This window comes from Felis catus, chromosome E2 (genome assembly GCF_018350175.1).
Source record: "Felis catus isolate Fca126 chromosome E2, F.catus_Fca126_mat1.0, whole genome shotgun sequence".
NCBI classification, from domain to species: Eukaryota; Metazoa; Chordata; class Mammalia; order Carnivora; family Felidae; genus Felis; species Felis catus.
This window is the reverse complement of record NC_058382.1, coordinates 7,334,550-7,351,951: the sequence shown is the minus strand read 5'-3', so window position 1 is coordinate 7,351,951 and position 17,402 is coordinate 7,334,550. Positions and strand designations below refer to the sequence as shown.

Below are 17,402 nucleotides of genomic sequence, written 5' to 3'. Positions count from 1 at the left end.
AAATGGACCAGAGTAGCAATCCTAGATAAAGAATATGTTACCACGTGGGGGCACCTGGATGGCTTTGTCAGTTGAGCATCCAACTCTTGATTTTGGCTCAGGTCATGATCTCACGGTTCGTGGGATGGAGCCCCTCATCAGGCTCTACAGTGATGGTGTGGAACCTGCTTGAGATTCTCTCTCCCTCTCTCTCTGCCCATCCCCCCATGAGTGGCCAAATTACAATGCCAAATGAAATCAGCCATCTGGGTGATTGTTGCTAAAAGGAAGGCATGATTGGGAAGGAAGAACATCCTGAAGTCAGAAAGGCTGCATATGGGGAAACCCTGACTAAAGGGAGGATAATGTGGAGAGGGTCCAAATAGAGATGTGGTCTGAGTTACAGCCTCGGGCATGGAGAAGATCCAGGGAGCAAGTGTGATATGGCCTGTGTTTTCAAGGCTGTGAAGCACCTGGGGTCTGTCCTCATGCCTCAGGGAACAGTATACTCGCCCCAGATAGAGAACCTGGAAGGAAGAGCTCTTTGCGGGATGGGGAGGGACATGAGATGTGAAAGGAATTTTCTCAAGCAGCAGGTGGAATGAATTTGTGTCTGGAGGGATCCATCTGGGAGAAGGGTCCAGCTTCTCCACAGCTTACAACTCTCCCCCAGAATTCAGCTCAGTCCTGGTCTGTCCTCCACCATGTTGCTTCATGCAGCAGTTTCCCTATCCACCCCAGCTCCATCTGACCAGGTGGTGCCTCAGCGCCTAGCTGTTTGTCAAGAACTCTGAAGAGTGTACGATTTTATTGACTTGCAAACAAACATTAGCTGGCCAGTTTCATGAGTACTGGCAGAACACGCCAGATCCTGGGTCAGAGGTAGGATTTTACTCTTCACGGCGCAGCAGGTAGCATGAGTTTTATATTCGCCTCAGTTTGCCTTGCCCCCCAAGTCCCATGGGGGTGATCAGAGGAGCATAGGTGGATTCTGTGCACACAGTGGTTTGTGCCACAGCCAAGGAAGGAAGGACTGGAGCTTAGAAACCTTTTTTTTTTTTTAATTTTGAGATAGACCAGAGACAGCGCTAGGAAACCTTAATCTTAAGGATAAGGGGTCTGCAGGCAAACCTGCCCAAAATTTGTCCCTGATGGAGATATTATCTTTATAATTCTGGGCCATATGCAAACATGCTTGGAGGGACATACTTTGTTTAATGTCCTTGGCCGTAAACAGATATTATCTTGGTTATCATGGACAGCAAACAAACCTTCTCTGAGGGAGATACTATCTTGAAAGGCTGCATGATGGACAAACAAACTTGATAGACAGTCTAGAGTATAAAATGTATTTATTCCTTTGCTCTGAAGACATGTGACATACCACTGGAGAATTTCTCCCAACATGAGCCAATTCTCACCCTGTACCTTTCCCTGTAAGACAACATCACTCTGTTTTCCTCAAGCACTTCATCCACTACATCTGCTGCCCTGTGGTCACCAGAGTTCCAGATCCAGATCCCAACAACAGGGGGATTAGCGTGGTCGTTGGATCTGTAGGATCTATATCAGATCCCGCCCCAGTGTTGGCACCTGTGTGTGTGTGTGTGTGTGTGTGTGTGTGTATCTATATGTGGCAAGAGTGCAAGGCCCTACCTGTCTCCTACTTGCCTGCAATTGTGAACCTTGTCATCATATGTGAAACCCAATGAGAGACCTTGAATATCAAGCATCTGGCTTGGAGGCTGATGTAGATATGGGTAAATATGTCCGGTCCTGGCTGCCTGTATCTCCGCCTATGTCTCTTACATCTTCAATGCCCAGCCCTGTGTCCAGGTGATGCCCTGGGGTCTGATTCACTAAGGCCACATCTGAATGCTTGGCCTCTGTGTTTGTGCCTGCAACTTTGAATCACCACTAAGTGGTTTGCAGATTCATCAAGTATTTGACCTTGGCTATCTTTTTGGGGTCTGCACATATGTTTGACTTTGACCATATTTGTGTCCACAACTTGAATATCCAAATATATGCCCCATATATATCATGTATCCTTGATTAAAGGAACTAATATTTATTAAGCAGTCGCTATGTTCTAAGCATTGTGAAACACACACACACACACACACACACACACACACACACGCACACCTATTTAACCTTACAACAACCCTCATTTAACAGATGAGGAAATGGAAACACACCTAGCTAAAATTCTGGATATCATACCATTTTATAGATGCATGTTTGTGAACATGCCTTTAGGGGCCTGAGTGCATATGGATGCCTCTGCCCTGTGTATCCTTATCAGGACCCCAGCTTGTATGTCTAGACCCTGTGTACAAGTGTGTGCATGTCTGACACTGGATGTCCAGACCTCCATTGGAGACTGTGAATTTAGGTCTGAGTTTGTACATCCAAAGCTTTGCGTATGTGTGCATATGCACTTATGTCTTAACTACCTACGTTCATATGCACATATGAACACCTGCTGTGATTCTGGCATCACATGTATACGTCAAGTGAATTTCAGCTTCAAGTGCTGTCCATATCAGTACTTAAGTCTAAACCTCTGATTCTCATGTGTGTACATTCCTGAAATAGTATGACCACATTCATAACCTTGTATGACATAGAGTTTGGCCAAGTCATGTGGCCCCATTAGTCACATGTACTGCATGGCACTGCCCATGACTGCCCCCTTGTAGATATGGCCTGCTTGGGTCTGACTTAGGCCTTTGTGGGATAAGAAGCTCAGAAACCCTGGAAGGCAGGGGGTAGTAAGGTGCTTGAGAAGGGTTACAAGGCTGCTATCCAAAAGCCAGGACTCGGGTTTGTTGGCAGAGGGATCAGAGGCCTGATCTTATGGGTCCACTCTAAACTCACTTACCTCCCCAGTGAATCAGTCTCCCTGACACATTGCATTATGCAAGGACAGTGCTATCTTGGCCACATCTTGTAACAAGGACTCCCCAGGCCCTCTGCTGGACACCATGTTGTGTGCAGGCAGGGAGAGTGGGAGCACAGACTCCTGTGAGGTCATAGCCTAAAGGGGATCATGGGTGGAGGAGGGATGTGGGCAGGCTTAGGAGTGGGATGGGGTTAGGTAGGGTTTCCCTTGCCCCAGAGAAAAGGCTTTGGATAGGGTTGGGGATGGAGTAGGAAAAGTTAGAATGGAGGTGGAGTTGTGGTTATGTTTGTACTGGGAACAGGGTTGGATTGGGTTGGATAAGCTTTGGGCTGGATGTTGTGAGGGTTGGTTTTATTATTATTATTATTATTATTATTAAATGTTTTTTTTTAACATTTATTTATTTTTGAGACAGAGAGAGACAGAGCATGAATGGGGGAGGGGCAGAGAGAGAAGGAGACACAGAATCCGAAGCAGGCTCCAGGCTCTGAGCCATCAGCCCAGAGCCCTACGTGGGGCTCGAACTCACGGACCGCGAGATCGTGACCTGAGCTGAAGTCGGACGCTTAACCGACTGAGCCACCCAGGTGCCTGAGGGTTGGTTTTAGATGGCATTGTTAGCGTTTGGAATGGTTTTGGTTTGATTTGGATGGGAAAGATGTGGGGGTTGAATTGGGGATGGTGGGAGATGTACTGGGGATGTAGAAGATCTGGAGGTTAAGATTGGGTTGTGCTGGATGTGAGGACGATGTGGGTTTGGTTTGATTTTGAATGGAGAAGATGTGGGGGCTGTGTTTGGTTAGGCTAAATTGGGTGGGTTCGTTTGCCTCGGGTTGGACCTGTGTGGGGTTGGGGCTGGTTGGGTTGGGCTGTACTGGGATTGGGTTGAGGTTGTGTGTGGGGATTAGGATGGGGATTGGGGCCTGTATCCAGAGGTTCCTCACTCAGTCTGAGGCATACTTCTCCCATAGGGTGACACTGATCTGTGTGGGGGGGAGGTCAGATCACTGACTAAGTATATTCTTTTACCCCAGCCTTTATGGTCTTAATTTGTGAGTGTCTGAGACCACTTCTCTCACTTCCTATCTTGGGAGCTTCTCATGTTCCTCAGCTCAGAGAGGGGGAAGATTTGATCAAGTGCTTGACATGGCAGGGGTTGGACCTACATGTGTCCCACGGGTGAGAGCCTGCTTCATGGCTCATAGATGGCTGTCTTCTCGCTGTGTTTTAACATAGCAAAGGGGTCACCTTTATGACATAATACTTCCCCAAAGCTCCATTTCCTCCAACTGTCACACTGGGGAGTAGAAGTTCTGTATATGAATTTGAGGGGACACAGATATTCTTTCTATAGCCCCGAGGAAACCTTGCAGGTCAACATTGGAGGCCATGAGGCTCTACCTTTTCCTTCTTTTCTGAGGCTCCAAAATGTGATTTTCTTTTTTTTAATGTTTATTTATTTTTGAGAGAGAGACACAGAGTGTTAGTGGGGGAGGGGCAGAGAGAGAGGTGGACACAGAATCTGAACTAGGCTCCATGCTCTGAGCTGTCAGCACAGAGCCCAAGGCAGGGCTTGAACTCACAAGCTGTGAGATCATGACCTGAGCTGAAGTTGGACACTCAACCAACCAAGCCACCCAGGCACCCCCCCAAATGTGATTTTCAATGCCACTTAATCCTGAGGTTCACTAGCTCGGTGTCCCCCTAGATCTAAAAATTTACTGGAACGGGGCCACTGGATTTTCTAGAGGATACTCTTGACCTGGAAGGTCAGGTCATCTGGGTGTCCTGGGTCATCAGGTGCCCAGGGAGAGGTTTGGGGAGTTGGGACGGGTTGTGATGTTGGGACCCCAGCATTTGCAGAACGTTGGATTTTGAGATGCTAGGCAACTCGCCCCAGGAGACCTTTGGGATTTCATATCTCAGTCTGGTAAGCCCTGGGATTGTGGAGCTCTGAGATCCCAAGAATTGATTTTTAGGGGAACAATGTAATAAGGGAACTAGTTCCTGCATCTGGAAGTATAGGAATCAGGGAGTTCTGAAAGCCAAAGCTCATAGTTCAGGGATGTGGGAAGTTGGGGGAACAGGCATCTTGGCTCAGGGAGGTGCAGAGATCAGAGAGCTCCAGAGACATAGTGCAAGTATTTGAAGGTACAATGGGCTTTGGTGTGCAAAATCTCACTTGGGATTTAGGCATCTGAGGCTTTGTAATGGGCATCAAGATTCTCCAAAGCTGTGGATTCTGTCTTTCTGGGCCTCCCCCTCACTGCGAGCAAGGCGACAGAGCCATAAGCCCTGGCCCCTTTGGTTTCAGACCCCGGAATACATCCAGCATGGCTAAGGATAAGCATGGTTAACCATAACCATGGATAACCATAAGCATGGTTGAGGACCTAAGAACAACAGGTGCTTACTCTGTCATCCCTTCCATAGGGCTGGGGGTGGGGGGCTGGGGCTGTCCACACCCAGAAGGAAGGGCAGGCCTTGGCCAGCTTCTGGGTGGCGGCAGAGTAGGGGCGGGGCCCTGGGGGTGTAGGTATTTAAAGCCTCCCCGAGGTTGCTCCCCAGCTACTAGCTCACTGTCTGCCACCTCTTGGACACCCCTGCCACCATGTGGTTCTTGGTCCTGTGCCTGACAGTGTCCCTGGGGCTGATCGGTGAGTATAGTGGATCTGGGAGAGGCAAAGGGGCCCTGACTCTCATGAAACCCTCACCCACCCCCTGCCTGCATAAGGCCTTCCCCTCTCACCAGGCAGTGCAGCCCATTTTCCCAGCCCTCAGTCCAGCCCCGACAGGGTACCAGGTGCCTCCTACCTCTCCCATTCTCACCCCAAAACCTTCCTTAGCTCTCCACACTGCTCATTCCTCACAGTCCTTACTGCCACACTGGCCTCCTGCTTCCTCAGACAGTTACCAGACAGGCACAGCCTGGGGCCATCTCTGTCTCTGTCTTTGGGGTTCCCCAATTCTTCCAAGGAGTGCCCCCTCTTCACTGGACCCTGGGATCCTAATCATCCCCTCCCTCCTCCTAGTTCTCTAGGGTTCAGTGCTGTGGTTCCTGACCCCCTGGGTGACCTTTGCCATCCAGTTGTTGGCTCTCTGCCCCATCCCTTAAATACTGAAACCTTCTCAGAACCTGAAAGTCCCATCCTAGGCATAGAAGTATCTAAGCCTGAGGCACCTTAAGACCCCCCAAATTCTTCTCTTCTAATCAGCGACCCTCTCTTTTGGGGTTCTTAACACTGGTTCCTAGAACCCTTTCCTCTTCTCTGAGCCAACACCTCCACCAAGGCCACCTGTCCCCCAGGCCAAGACCTCCAAATCATTCCCCAACACCTGGCCTCCACATCACAAGTTGTTCCAGATGCTGCCTTGTCTCCTACCTGATCCATGGGATGGGTCTATCTCAGAAGAAAGTCTCCCCACCTGGGACCGGCCGCCAACACAATTAAAGGATTGATGGAGAATTCCAGACCCTTCCCACACCCCTTGCCATGTCCCCAGCCCCTCAGTCTGCTCCTTTACGACCAAGGTCCCTTTGACCTCAGAGCACTGCTCTGTCTTTTAGCCCAGGACCTCCCAGCCCCAGTGTCCCCTCCCACCTGTCCTGACCTAGCACCCCTTCCACAGGTACTGTGCCTCAGATTCATCCCCAGGCCATGGGATACTGGGGCTGTGAGAAGAATTTCCAACCCTGGCAGACGCTTGTGTACAATTTCACCAATAACAGGTGTAGGGGCATCCTAGTGCACCCCCAGTGGGTGCTCACAGCTGCCCATTGCATAAACGAGTAAGTGGGGCAGAGGGTCTGGGGAGGGGGCAGGAATGAAAACCAAGCACTGTCCCGGGTTAACCTCAGGGGAGGCTGGGGGGCTCAGGGAAAGAAAGACATTAATGGTCTATGTCATGGAGAGTGGCAGGGACAACCCCAGGAAAGCCCTCCATTGGCACCTGTGTCTCTCTGTCTCTCCTTGTCACAGTGCTCCTATGTCTCCCCCTCCAGTCTCTCTGTGTCTCTCCGTAACTGTATTGTGTGACTAAGATTCTTCTCTGTTTCCCTGTCTTTGGTCTCTGGGCCACTGTGTCTCTCCCTGTCTCTGTCCATCTCTGGGTCCCTCTACTGCATCCCTGTCACTGTATGTCTCACCCTCCATCTCTGTGTCTCCTGATCTCTGTCTCACTCCCTCTCCCCCTTCACTGCTGAGCACCCCCCCCCCAGGATGGGACTGAGGGGGACCCCAGAGGAAAGGAAGGGATTGTCCTACCATGTCTCTGTGTGAGGGGGGGGGTCTTCTCACGTGCCCAGCCCCTCCTTCCAGGATAGTGATCCACTCCAGGGGGATACAGGGAAAGGCTGGTTTCAGCTGGAGCCTAATGGGAACCCTAGAGGAAGGATGGGGGGGGGGCGGAGAGGAAGGAAGCAGAGGAGGAAAACGAAGAGGAAAAGGAGGGGGAGATGTAGGAGGAGGGGGGTGGAGAAAGAGGAGGAAGAGGAAGGAGTGGGAGGAGGGGAGAGGGAGGGAGGGGAACTCCATCCTTGGGCTTGGGACCAGGTCACCCTCTGCTGGGGACCCCACCCCACAGCCCCAGCCACACCTGAGCAGGTCCCAGGCCCCTCCCCCGCCCTTCCTGTCCTCCCTCCCTGTTCTCTCTCTTGCTGCCTCCCCACCCCCACCGCCTGTATTCCTCACTATCTTCCTTTGCTTCTTCGTCTTTCTGTCACTTCGCCTGCTGCTCCTTCTCCTTCCCTGTCTGTTCCTTCACTCCTGCTTCTTCCCTGAGACCCTTTCTCAGGGTTGCTGCCGTTTCTCTTCCTCTCCTGTCTCTTTTGTGCTCCTTCTGGCTCACTGTTCTCCCCTCTGCCTCATTCCTGCTTCTGTGTCAAGCTCTCTCTTTTTCACTGCTTCTCTTTGTCTCTGGATCTGCCCTTCATGCTGTTACAACCTTCTGTTTTCTCAAGGTCTCTATTTCTCCATGACTCTAAATCCTTCCTGCACGGCCTCCCTCCGTGTTTACTCCTCGCTTCTCTCTCTCCGGGACCCTCCCCCATGCTCCCTGGCCCCATCTCCTCCCCCTCCTCTCTCCTCATTCCCTGGGACCCTCTCTCTCCCCCAGCTATTACCAGCTCTGGGTGGGTCGCCGCAACCTGTTTGAGAGGGAAGGCACAGCCCAATTATTCCACCGAGTTACAAGCTTCCCCCACCCTGGATTCAACCTGAGTCTCCTGGAGAACCACACCCGCCTTCCGGGAGAGCACTACAGCCGTGACCTCACGCGGCTCCGCCTGGCAGAGCCCGTCCAGAAAAGAGAAACTGTGAGGATCCTGAAGCTGCCCGTCCAGGAACCCAAATTGCAGAGCATCTGCTACAGTTTTGGCTGGGGCGGCATCCAACCTGGTAAGCATACTCCAGGGCCAGACTGTGCAGCCTGGAGCCCAGACACTGGGGTGTAAGGAAGAGAGGGCTGGGGACCCGGACTCCACGGTCTGAGGTAGGAGGGGCTGAGGAGCCACCAGGAGTCTGGCCACAGCCCTTTTCCCCCCGGGTCCTAGTCACATACATAGGCGATGTCCAGTGTGTGGACCTCAGACTCCTGCCCAGTGATGAATGTGCCAAGGCCCACTCCCAGAAGGTGACAGATCACATGTTATGCGCCAGACCCTGGGAGGGCAACAGCGACAACTGTCTGGTGAGCCAGCCTGTACCCTTGGGGCCATCCATGGCTTGGCGGGGGGGGGGGTATCAGATTCAGAACTGGGGTGGGAGGGTTCACCAGGCATCTGTCCCACCGCCCGGCCCAGCTGTAGCCCCGCCCCCCAGGGCCTCCGCGCCTGCCCTACCCTGTCCCACACCCCATCTGGCACTACCCGCACCTCCGTCCACACCACAGTCCACCCCCTTCTCCGTGCAGCACGTTTCAGCTCAGCATCCATCACGTGCCCAACACCAACCTAACCCCTGAGAAGCCCGCAGGGACCAGACAGAGAACAGCGCCCCTCCTGGAGCCCCACTGTGGCAGGGGGCACAGGCAGAAACAGTGAACCTGACCCAGAAGGCATAGTGCATGTCAGGAGGTGACCCAGTGGAGCTGGGGGAGACAGCAGGTGTGACGGGGGAGGAGAAGGCGTGCAGAAGGGGAGACAGGGAGGAAACACCTGCAGCAGGTGAGGGTGAGCCGTGTGGAACGTGGGGGAAGAGGAGGCCGGGGAGGCGGGCCTGGTGTGTGTGAGGGTGTCAGCGGGGCCAGGGTGGATGGAGCGCAGGGAGCAAGGGGAGGGGGGAAGGTGACGCCAGAGGGAAGAAAGGGGCCTCACCTGGCACCACAGGGAGGACGCGGCCGTTCCTCTGAGGGACCCAGGGGCCATGGGCGATGTTGAGCAGAAGCAGGACAGGGCCTCACCTCACGGGTCCCTCGGGCATCTGTGTGGGGGTGAGACCACAGGGGTGAGGAGAGGCGGAGTGAGGACTGGACTAGCCGGGGTGCAGGCAGGGAGGGAGAAGGGGTCCACTCCTGATACCTCTAAAGGGAGCCCTCAGGATGTGCTGAGCGAGTGCGAGTGAGGAGAGGGGCAGACGGGACTCAGGATGATCTGAGCTCTGGCCCCAGTCTCTCAGCTGAGCAGCTCCAAGGAGACATCTACACTCACGACGTCCCCCCCTCACAACACGCAGGTGGGAGCCCAGCCTCTCACCTCCTCAAGCCCCACCTGAGCCCAGCATTTTCCACCAAGAGCCCTGCTCTTCCTCTTCCACCCCCTGGGTCTGTGAGTCCCCCAGTCTCTGGGGCACACCCCAACTTCCCCTCCCCCAACCCATCCCTCCCCAAGCCTGGCCCCTTCTGCTACCTGTCTCACCCAGTGTCCCTCCGTGTCCATTACCTAGTTCAACCTATGTTTGCCCTTGTTCTGACTGGACCCTCACCCCAGCCTTCTTCACCCGCCTCTGTCCCTCATTCTCCCCCTCTATTCCATCCCTGTCCTGCCCCAGTGGGTCATTCTCATCTCATCTCATCTCATCTCATGCTCCTCCCATGGCTCTCCAGTGCCCTGTGGAGGTGTATCCTGTCAAAAAAAGCTGTTTCGGAGAAGTGACATCAGAGATGAGTCCTGAATGTAGAAGGTCCTGTAGATGGATTCCGCTCCTCCTCCCCACTGACCTGTCAGCTGGGACTATTCTCCTGGACCCTGCCTCCTGCACAGAAATTGGACCCTGAAGTCCCATCCCCATTGACCAGGACTTGAGCCACTGTCACCTTTGTTGGAATCCCCCTGGCCCTCTGGCAATGGACTCTGGAGAGAACTGTGTCCTCTCCTGGGGCTGGGGAGTCGCTGTCTCGAGCTCTGTGAGCCCAGGTGTTAGAGCTGGGGCTCCACAGGCAGAACCCCGCCGCCACCACTGACCTTTGTCATTCTCTCCCCCTTGTGCTGCAGGGGGACTCAGGGACCCCACTGATCTGTGATGGTATGCTTCAAGGAATCACGTCCTGGGGCCACATCCCATGTCGCTGCCCCACTACGCCTGCTGTCTACACCAAAGTGATGCCCTATGTGCAGTGGATAAAGAGACCATATTGGCCAACAGTTGAATGCTCCTGCCCTCCCCCTCCCCTTACTCAAATCAAATACACATGAAATTCTGGCATCCTCTGGCTTTTAGATGTGGAGGACCCACCCAGCCCGTGTCCCAAAGTGGAAGGGTGTGGGACACAGAACACCACAATGACCAGAGGCGCATATTCATTCAGGCTCCAAGATCTGAGAGAACTCGAGATTGAGATTGTAAGGTTAAAAACGACCCGAGAGGACCTGAGTGAATCGCCCTTGGGAAATGTGGTCTGTTCTGTAGTACGCACATAAGGATGTTTTGCTCAAAGGAAGCCAGCTGTATATAGCACAGTGCGTTCACTCCCTTCTTTGTCTTTGCTTCTGTCGTAAAGATTCTTATCAGAACATATGTATCTGCTAGACTGCTCTCCTACGCAAGATATGTACAATAGCTGAATCAGATGTACATTGTGGACATGCTTTGCTAAGTTTCTGTTAATCATTGCTGACCTGTTTTTCCTGAAAACGTATATAAGAAGATGTACAATAAACCTTGGTGCCTCGGGCTGTTGGCTCGGGGTCCCCTGTGCCTCGCTACACCGTCATCTCTTTTTCTCAGTTCCTTCGCAGCCCCAAGTCCATGGCCCTTTGAGGTTGACAGAAGGGGAAGACCAGTGGTTTTCCAATGGGGGCAATTCCCACCCACTACCACCTCCAGGGGACATTAGGCAATGTCTGGAGACATCAGGTTCGGCAGAGACACCCTTAAGGCAGGGGTGGCCGTGTTCTTTGTGGGACATGTGCTAGACCATCCCCATGAAGCCCCGAGCAGAGTAGGAAGTACAAAGCAGACGCATGGGAGTTTAAAAACAGCCATGAGTGAAAATGCGTGAACACACCATGAGTTATGGAGCATAATAGCTTTACATAAATTACAACGTGTGCTCACAAATACTCATTCTGCAGAGCACGGTCAAGTCACGATGTCCAGTGAAACACTAGCCGGGGTGCCTCTCAGGAGTGGGGAGTGGGAGTGGATTATGGGGACAAGAGGGAATGGTCAGTGGAGGGTGTGAGTCGGTGAAATGAATATAAACACAGTGGAGGGGCCGGTCACGGATGTTGGGTCAAAGGTCCGTGAACCAAGGAATACAGTTTCCTCAGCCCCTCCTGCCCATGAGGCCCCCAAAGAGAGGGGATCAAGAGGGAACTGAAGTAGAAGGAGTGCCAGTGCACAGCACTGGAGGCAGACCCCCTCAGACACCAGTGGGGGGGTTCACTTGCTGCAGGATGCTCGGGCTGTCGCCTAGGGACAGGACCCAGGCTCAGAGACACGGACTGGGGACAGAGCTGTTAGGGAGAGACACCCCCCCCCTCCCCCCCCCCCCCCCCCCCCCCCCCCCCCGCCACGGGCACATGGGCGGTGACAGTGACTGAAAAGTTCACTCTGGGATGTAAGTGCCAGCCAGACATCAGGGGGCTGCTGCTGACCGAATCCTGCCCTGTGGTTGCTGAGTTCCGTCTGTGGTTGGTGAGCATGAGGTCTGGCTGGCTGGCGGGCTCTTGGTGCGCACCAAGGCCGTGAGGACCCAGCCTGATGCTGTAGGCTGCTGTGGATGGGCACACCCCTCCCCCACACCCCCACTCGGCTCGTCAGGGCCCTGGCAGCCTCCCCCTCATCTGCGCTCCCACCCGAGATGGCCCATCTCAATTCCATCCACGAGCAATTCCGCAGCAACCCATCCCCAGTCGCAACCCCTCTCCCCCTCTGACATCTTTCCCCAGCTGAGGAAAAGTGTTCCCTCTTCTTCTCAGGGCCCACCCCAGAGATGAAGCCCCGCCCCCAGCCCGACGGGCACAGCCAAGAGGACCCAACCCACCGCGGGATGCAGTGGAGTCCTTCTCCCTGCAAGATGGCTCCCTGCCAGGGCGGTCTGCACTGTGTGCCATTAGAGATGGGGCTTTGGCCACCGTTGGCCTGGACTCCTGGAGGCGGGGTCAGAGCACAGCGGAGAGGAGTCAGGACTCAGGGTGGGGCCAGAGCTCAGGGGGCGGGGTCAAGACCAAGGAAGGTTCTGGAGGGTGAAGCCTGGACAAGGTCTCCCGTGAAGAACATTAGAGGTTGGCCTGAAATCATTATTACACTGTATGTTAACTAACCTGGATTTAAATTAAAAAAAAAAAAAGAAAGCTAGAGATTGGAACCCCTCTTCTGGACCCTTCTGACTCCACACTTCACCTCTCCCCAAGACACAACAGGTGCACACCTACCTGGGTGCACACATCATCTCACATTTGCAGTCTCCCCCTGGCCAAGACTGGTCCTCTCTTGCCCATGCAAGAGTTGTGGGAAGTCTCTGGGTCCATCGAGTCCTCGGGTGGGGTCTGAAGCCATTAGCTCGGGTCTGTCCACCCTCCCTCTCACTCCGTTCTTCCACTGTCTCCCAGGAGATGTCTGGGCAGGGAAGGGCGGCAGAAAGGGCATTTCCTCCTGACCCTCAGACTTCAGCCCTGAGACGCAGAGCCTAGAGACACTGAGACAGGAGTGGGAGACAGCAGGGAGACAGAAAGAAAGTGTCAGCGACAGTTCTGAACAGTGGCAGCAGAGGGAAGATGGCATGAGAGTGACAAAAAAAATCGGAGAAAGAGAAACACAGCGTGAGATTCAGAAACATGGAGATGCGGGGGTGGGGGGCATAGAGAGAGAGAGAGAGAAGGCAAGAGTGTCAGAGCTGGACCGAATCAGGTGATGGAGATACAGAGCTGGACAGGAGAGCTGATGAATGCTGTCTCTGGAGGATACAGAGATAGAGGGACAGAGGAGGAAAGAGGTTACTGAGCCAGAAATACAGACTCAGAGACTCACAGATGGAGAGACAGAGACATCAGAGACCCAAAGGTTGACATGGGGCCAGAGAGGCAGGATGCAGAAACCACCCATCACTCACTCACTCACTCGGCTAATCTGGGCTGGACTGGCCTCGAGTTGGCCACTGCTTCCAGAAGCTACACTGAGGCTTACAAGCTCCCCTTTGCAGGGCTCTCCTACCCTTACGGCTGGGGAACACGTGCCTTGGGGTCAGATACTGCCGTCTCACAGCCCACACCCTCCCAGCCCACCCACCCCCCAGACCCCAATCAGGGTGTTTAGAGCATGATCCAGGGATGATCCCTTTGAGAGTGACTTCTGATCCAGAGCCCCAAGCTACTTTCACCTCCAGCTAGCACCCCCTTCTTCATTTCTGCAGGTTTCTCTACCTCAGTTTCCTTTCAGTTAGGGTTATTCACTATTCTTTGTCAACACCTTGGGTCCTTTATATTCACCCATTCCTCTTTTTCTTTCCTTTTCCCTTTCCTTTCCCTTTTTCTTTTTCCTTTCCTTTCCTTTCCTTTCCTTTCCCTCTCTTCCTTCCTTTTTTTCTTTATTTCTTATATTTTATTTTTAATTAAAAATTTTATTTTAGAGATAGAGTTCAAATGGGAGAAAGGGCAGGAGAAGAGAGAGAGAGAGAAAGAGAGAGAGAGAATCTTAAGCAAGCTCCATACTCTGCACAGAGCTCTGAGGGCTCAGTCTCACCACTGGGAGCTCATGACCTGAGCCAAAATCAAGAATTGGAGGCTCAATTGACTGAGCCACCCAGGCACTTAAAAGATTTTATTTTTAAATAATCTACACACCCAACATGGGGCTCAAACTCACAACTCCAAGATCAAGACACATGCTCTACTGACTGAGCCAGCCAGGTGCCCTTAATCTAATTATTTAAAGCTATAAATCTTCTGCTCCGCACAAGTTTTCAGGTCATATTTTTTATTGTTTAAAGTTTATTTATTTTGAGAGAGAGAGTGTGTGTATGTTTGCATGAGAGAGAGCTGGAGAGGGGCAGAGAGAGAGGGAACGAGAGAATCCCAAGCAGGTTCCTTGCTGTCAGTGCAGAGCCCGATGTGGGACTTGATCCCATGGAGAGATTATGACTTCCTGAGCTGAGATCAAGAGTTGGACTGAGACATCCAGATGCCCCTCATATGTCATATTTAATTTATCATCCAGTTTTAAGGTGTAAAAATTTTCCACTATGCCTTTTTCATCCATTTTTGCCCATTATGATTTCATTTTTATCATGAATTACTCAGATGAGTGGTTGAGTTTTAACTTCTGTTTGTATTGGTATTATGTTGATGTGTATATTGAATTGAAATTTTCTTTCGTCCTGGTTGGAGAATGTGCTCTGTGTGATACCAAATCCTTTGCATGATAGTGACGTTGAAATCTCACACATCCATTTCTCCCTGTATACTTCTACTAATTTTTATATTAAGTGTTATGAAGCTATTTTATTAGAAATATTCAAATTTTGAATTGTTGCATTTGTTATACAAATTTCTATGAAGAATTATTACTCTGTAGTGACCTGCTCTGTTTAGTGATGGTTTTAGTATTAATGCCTAATATGACTGATATCAGTAAAGCTATACTGTCATTCTTAGGGGTAATATTTCTTGGAAAATCTTTCCTGATCTTTTGCTTTCAATTTTTCTATGAGCTTTTGGTGCGTCTCTAATAAATGGCACAGAAAAACTTTTAAAATTTCTTTTTTTAAAAATTTGTATTTATTTTTGAGAAAGAGAGAGAGCACGCAAGCAGGGGAGGAACAGAGAGAAAGGGAGATACAGAATCTGAAGCAGGCTCCAGGCTCCCAGCCATTGGCACAGAGCCTGATGCAGGGCTCAAGCCCATGGACCGTGAGACCATGACCTGAGTCGAAGTTGGACACTCAACCGACTGAGCCCCCAGGTGCCCCAAGCTCTGGGTTATTTAGAAGCGTATTTCGAAAATCAAAACATGTGGGGATTTTCTGCATAATTATTTTTGTCCCGATTTCTGCTGTAATTACCTTGCGGGGTCAGACAACATACTTTGTATATTATAACTTTGAAACTTGAGAGTTGAGACTTGCTTCATAGCTCAGTATCTGGTCACTTTTTGTAAATGCTGTGTCAAGTTTTTTATGAAGGTATAATTTTTTTATTGACGTACATAGAGTGTAATATCCAGGTTTCAAGTGTATACAGTTCAATGAGTTTTGACAAATGCATGAACCCTGTAGCCCTCACTCCTGTCAAGTTCTAGAAAATTTCCATCACCTCAGAAAGTTCTCTCACATCATTTCCCACTGTTTCCACATCTACTTCTCCTTCTCATCCCATGGTTAGTTTCATCTGTGCGAGAATTTCATGTATAAAAGGAACCATACAGTGTGTGGTATTTTGTATCTGGCTTCTTTCACTCAGCATAACGATTGTGACAGGCACCTACGTTGTTGGGTATATCAATGGTTAATTTGTCTTTTATTAGTGAGTAGCATTCTATTGAATGAAGAGGTCATAGCTTGTCTATTCACCCTTTCATGGACATTTGGGCTGTTTCCACTTTGGCTATTATGAGGAAAGCTTTTATGAGCGTTCTTGGCAAGTGTTTTTTTTGTTTTGTTTTTTTTTTTTTTTTTTTTCATTGCTCTTACATAAATACCTAGGGGTGGACCTGCTTGGTCATGAGGTGGACATACGCTCATCTTTCTCAGAAATTGTCAAACTGTTTTCCAAAGCAGTTTACCATTTACACCCCGTCATCAACGTATGAGAGTTACAGCCACTCTACACGTTAACCAACACTCGGTACTGCGATTCTTTTTAATTTTAGCCATTCTGGTAGATATGTGTGTTTTGGACGGATTGTGTATTCTTCAGATACGGGGTGCAATGTTCTATATGTAACAATTAAATAAATTTTTTTTTTAATGTTTATTTTTGAGAAGGGGGAGAGGGGCAGAGAGAAAGGGAGACACGGGATCCGAAGCAGACTCCAGGCTCTGAGCTGTCAGCACAGAGCCCTACTCAGGGCTTGAACTCACGAACCATGAGATCATGACTTGAGTTGAAGTCTGATGCTTAACTAACTAAGCCACTCAGGTGCCCCTAAATAAAGTTTGTTAATCCTATTGTTCAGATCACCTGTGTCCTTATTCATTTTTATCTTGTTTGTTGTATTTGCTTCCTTCCTTCCTTCCTTCCTTCCTTCCTTCCTTCCTTCTTCTCTCCCTCCCCCCTCTCTCTTTCTTTCTTTCCTTCTTTCTTTCTAAGGCTCCATGTCCAATGTAGGGCTTGAACTCACAACCCCGAGATCAAGAGTCACATGCTCTACCAACTGAGCCAGCCAGCCCCCATTCTATTATTTTCTAAGAGCCATCTTTATTTTTTTATTTTTACTTTTTTTAGAGAGAGAGCAAGAGAGAGCGCGAGCATATGAGCAGGGGAGAGGGGCAGAGGGGGAGGGAGGGAGGGAGAGAGAGAGAGAGGGGGAATCTTAAGCAGGCTTCACACTTAGTGTAGACCCCAGCATGGGGCTTGATGCAAGCCTTGGGATCCTGACCCAAGCTGAAACCAAGAGTCGGATGCTCAATTGATTGAGCCACTCAGGCACCCCTGAAAAACATCTTTAAGTCCTTTTTGATGAGTGGGGATGGTTTTTTTTCACTTTTAGTTATTTTACTCCTTACTCTATATATTTTGAGGAATATCTCCAGATGAATAGATTCCCAAATAATATACTTATGAATATATTCTTGAATAGAAATTCTTAGTAGTATGTTCTTATTAATATAATTTATCAGGAAAGAGTATGATAACAATTCCTTGGGCCCTCAGTCTCCCCCCTCCCATCTCTGCCTTCAGTCTCCATATCTCTTCATGATTCTTCTCACCATCCCCTAGTTACAGCAGCAGAGTTCTGAGGCAGATACAAATGAAAACTTCTTAAAATGCACTTAGGAAGATAAAACCAAAAATAAGTCAACCATAGGTAAATAAACTAAGCAAGGAAAAAACCTCATTAATTTGCCATTTGCTGACTTGACTTTTTTGAAATTGGGTAACATCCACAGAATCAGATTCTCTGAACCTCTCAAACATTAT

The 17,402-nt window shown here is 50.5% G+C and overlaps 1 protein-coding gene across 2 annotated transcripts; it reads left to right on the top strand.

Moving 5' to 3' along the window:
* Positions 1-4,442: 4,442 nt before the first annotated feature.
* Positions 4,443-11,027, top strand: LOC101097936 (kallikrein-1). Of its 2 annotated transcripts, XM_045046292.1 has the most exons (5): positions 4,444-5,544; positions 6,518-6,677; positions 8,003-8,283; positions 8,439-8,575; positions 10,317-11,027. In XM_045046292.1, the coding sequence occupies exons 1-5, from the start codon at positions 5,499-5,501 to the stop codon at positions 10,515-10,517; spliced, it is 825 nt and encodes a 274-aa protein (XP_044902227.1). In that variant the 5' UTR covers positions 4,444-5,498; the 3' UTR covers positions 10,518-11,027. The 2 variants fall into 2 exon arrangements, with proteins under 2 accessions (XP_044902228.1, XP_044902227.1); XM_045046293.1 differs by lacking the exon at positions 8,439-8,575 and having other exon boundaries at positions 4,443-5,544; positions 10,317-10,497.
* Positions 11,028-17,402: the final 6,375 nt, after the last annotated feature.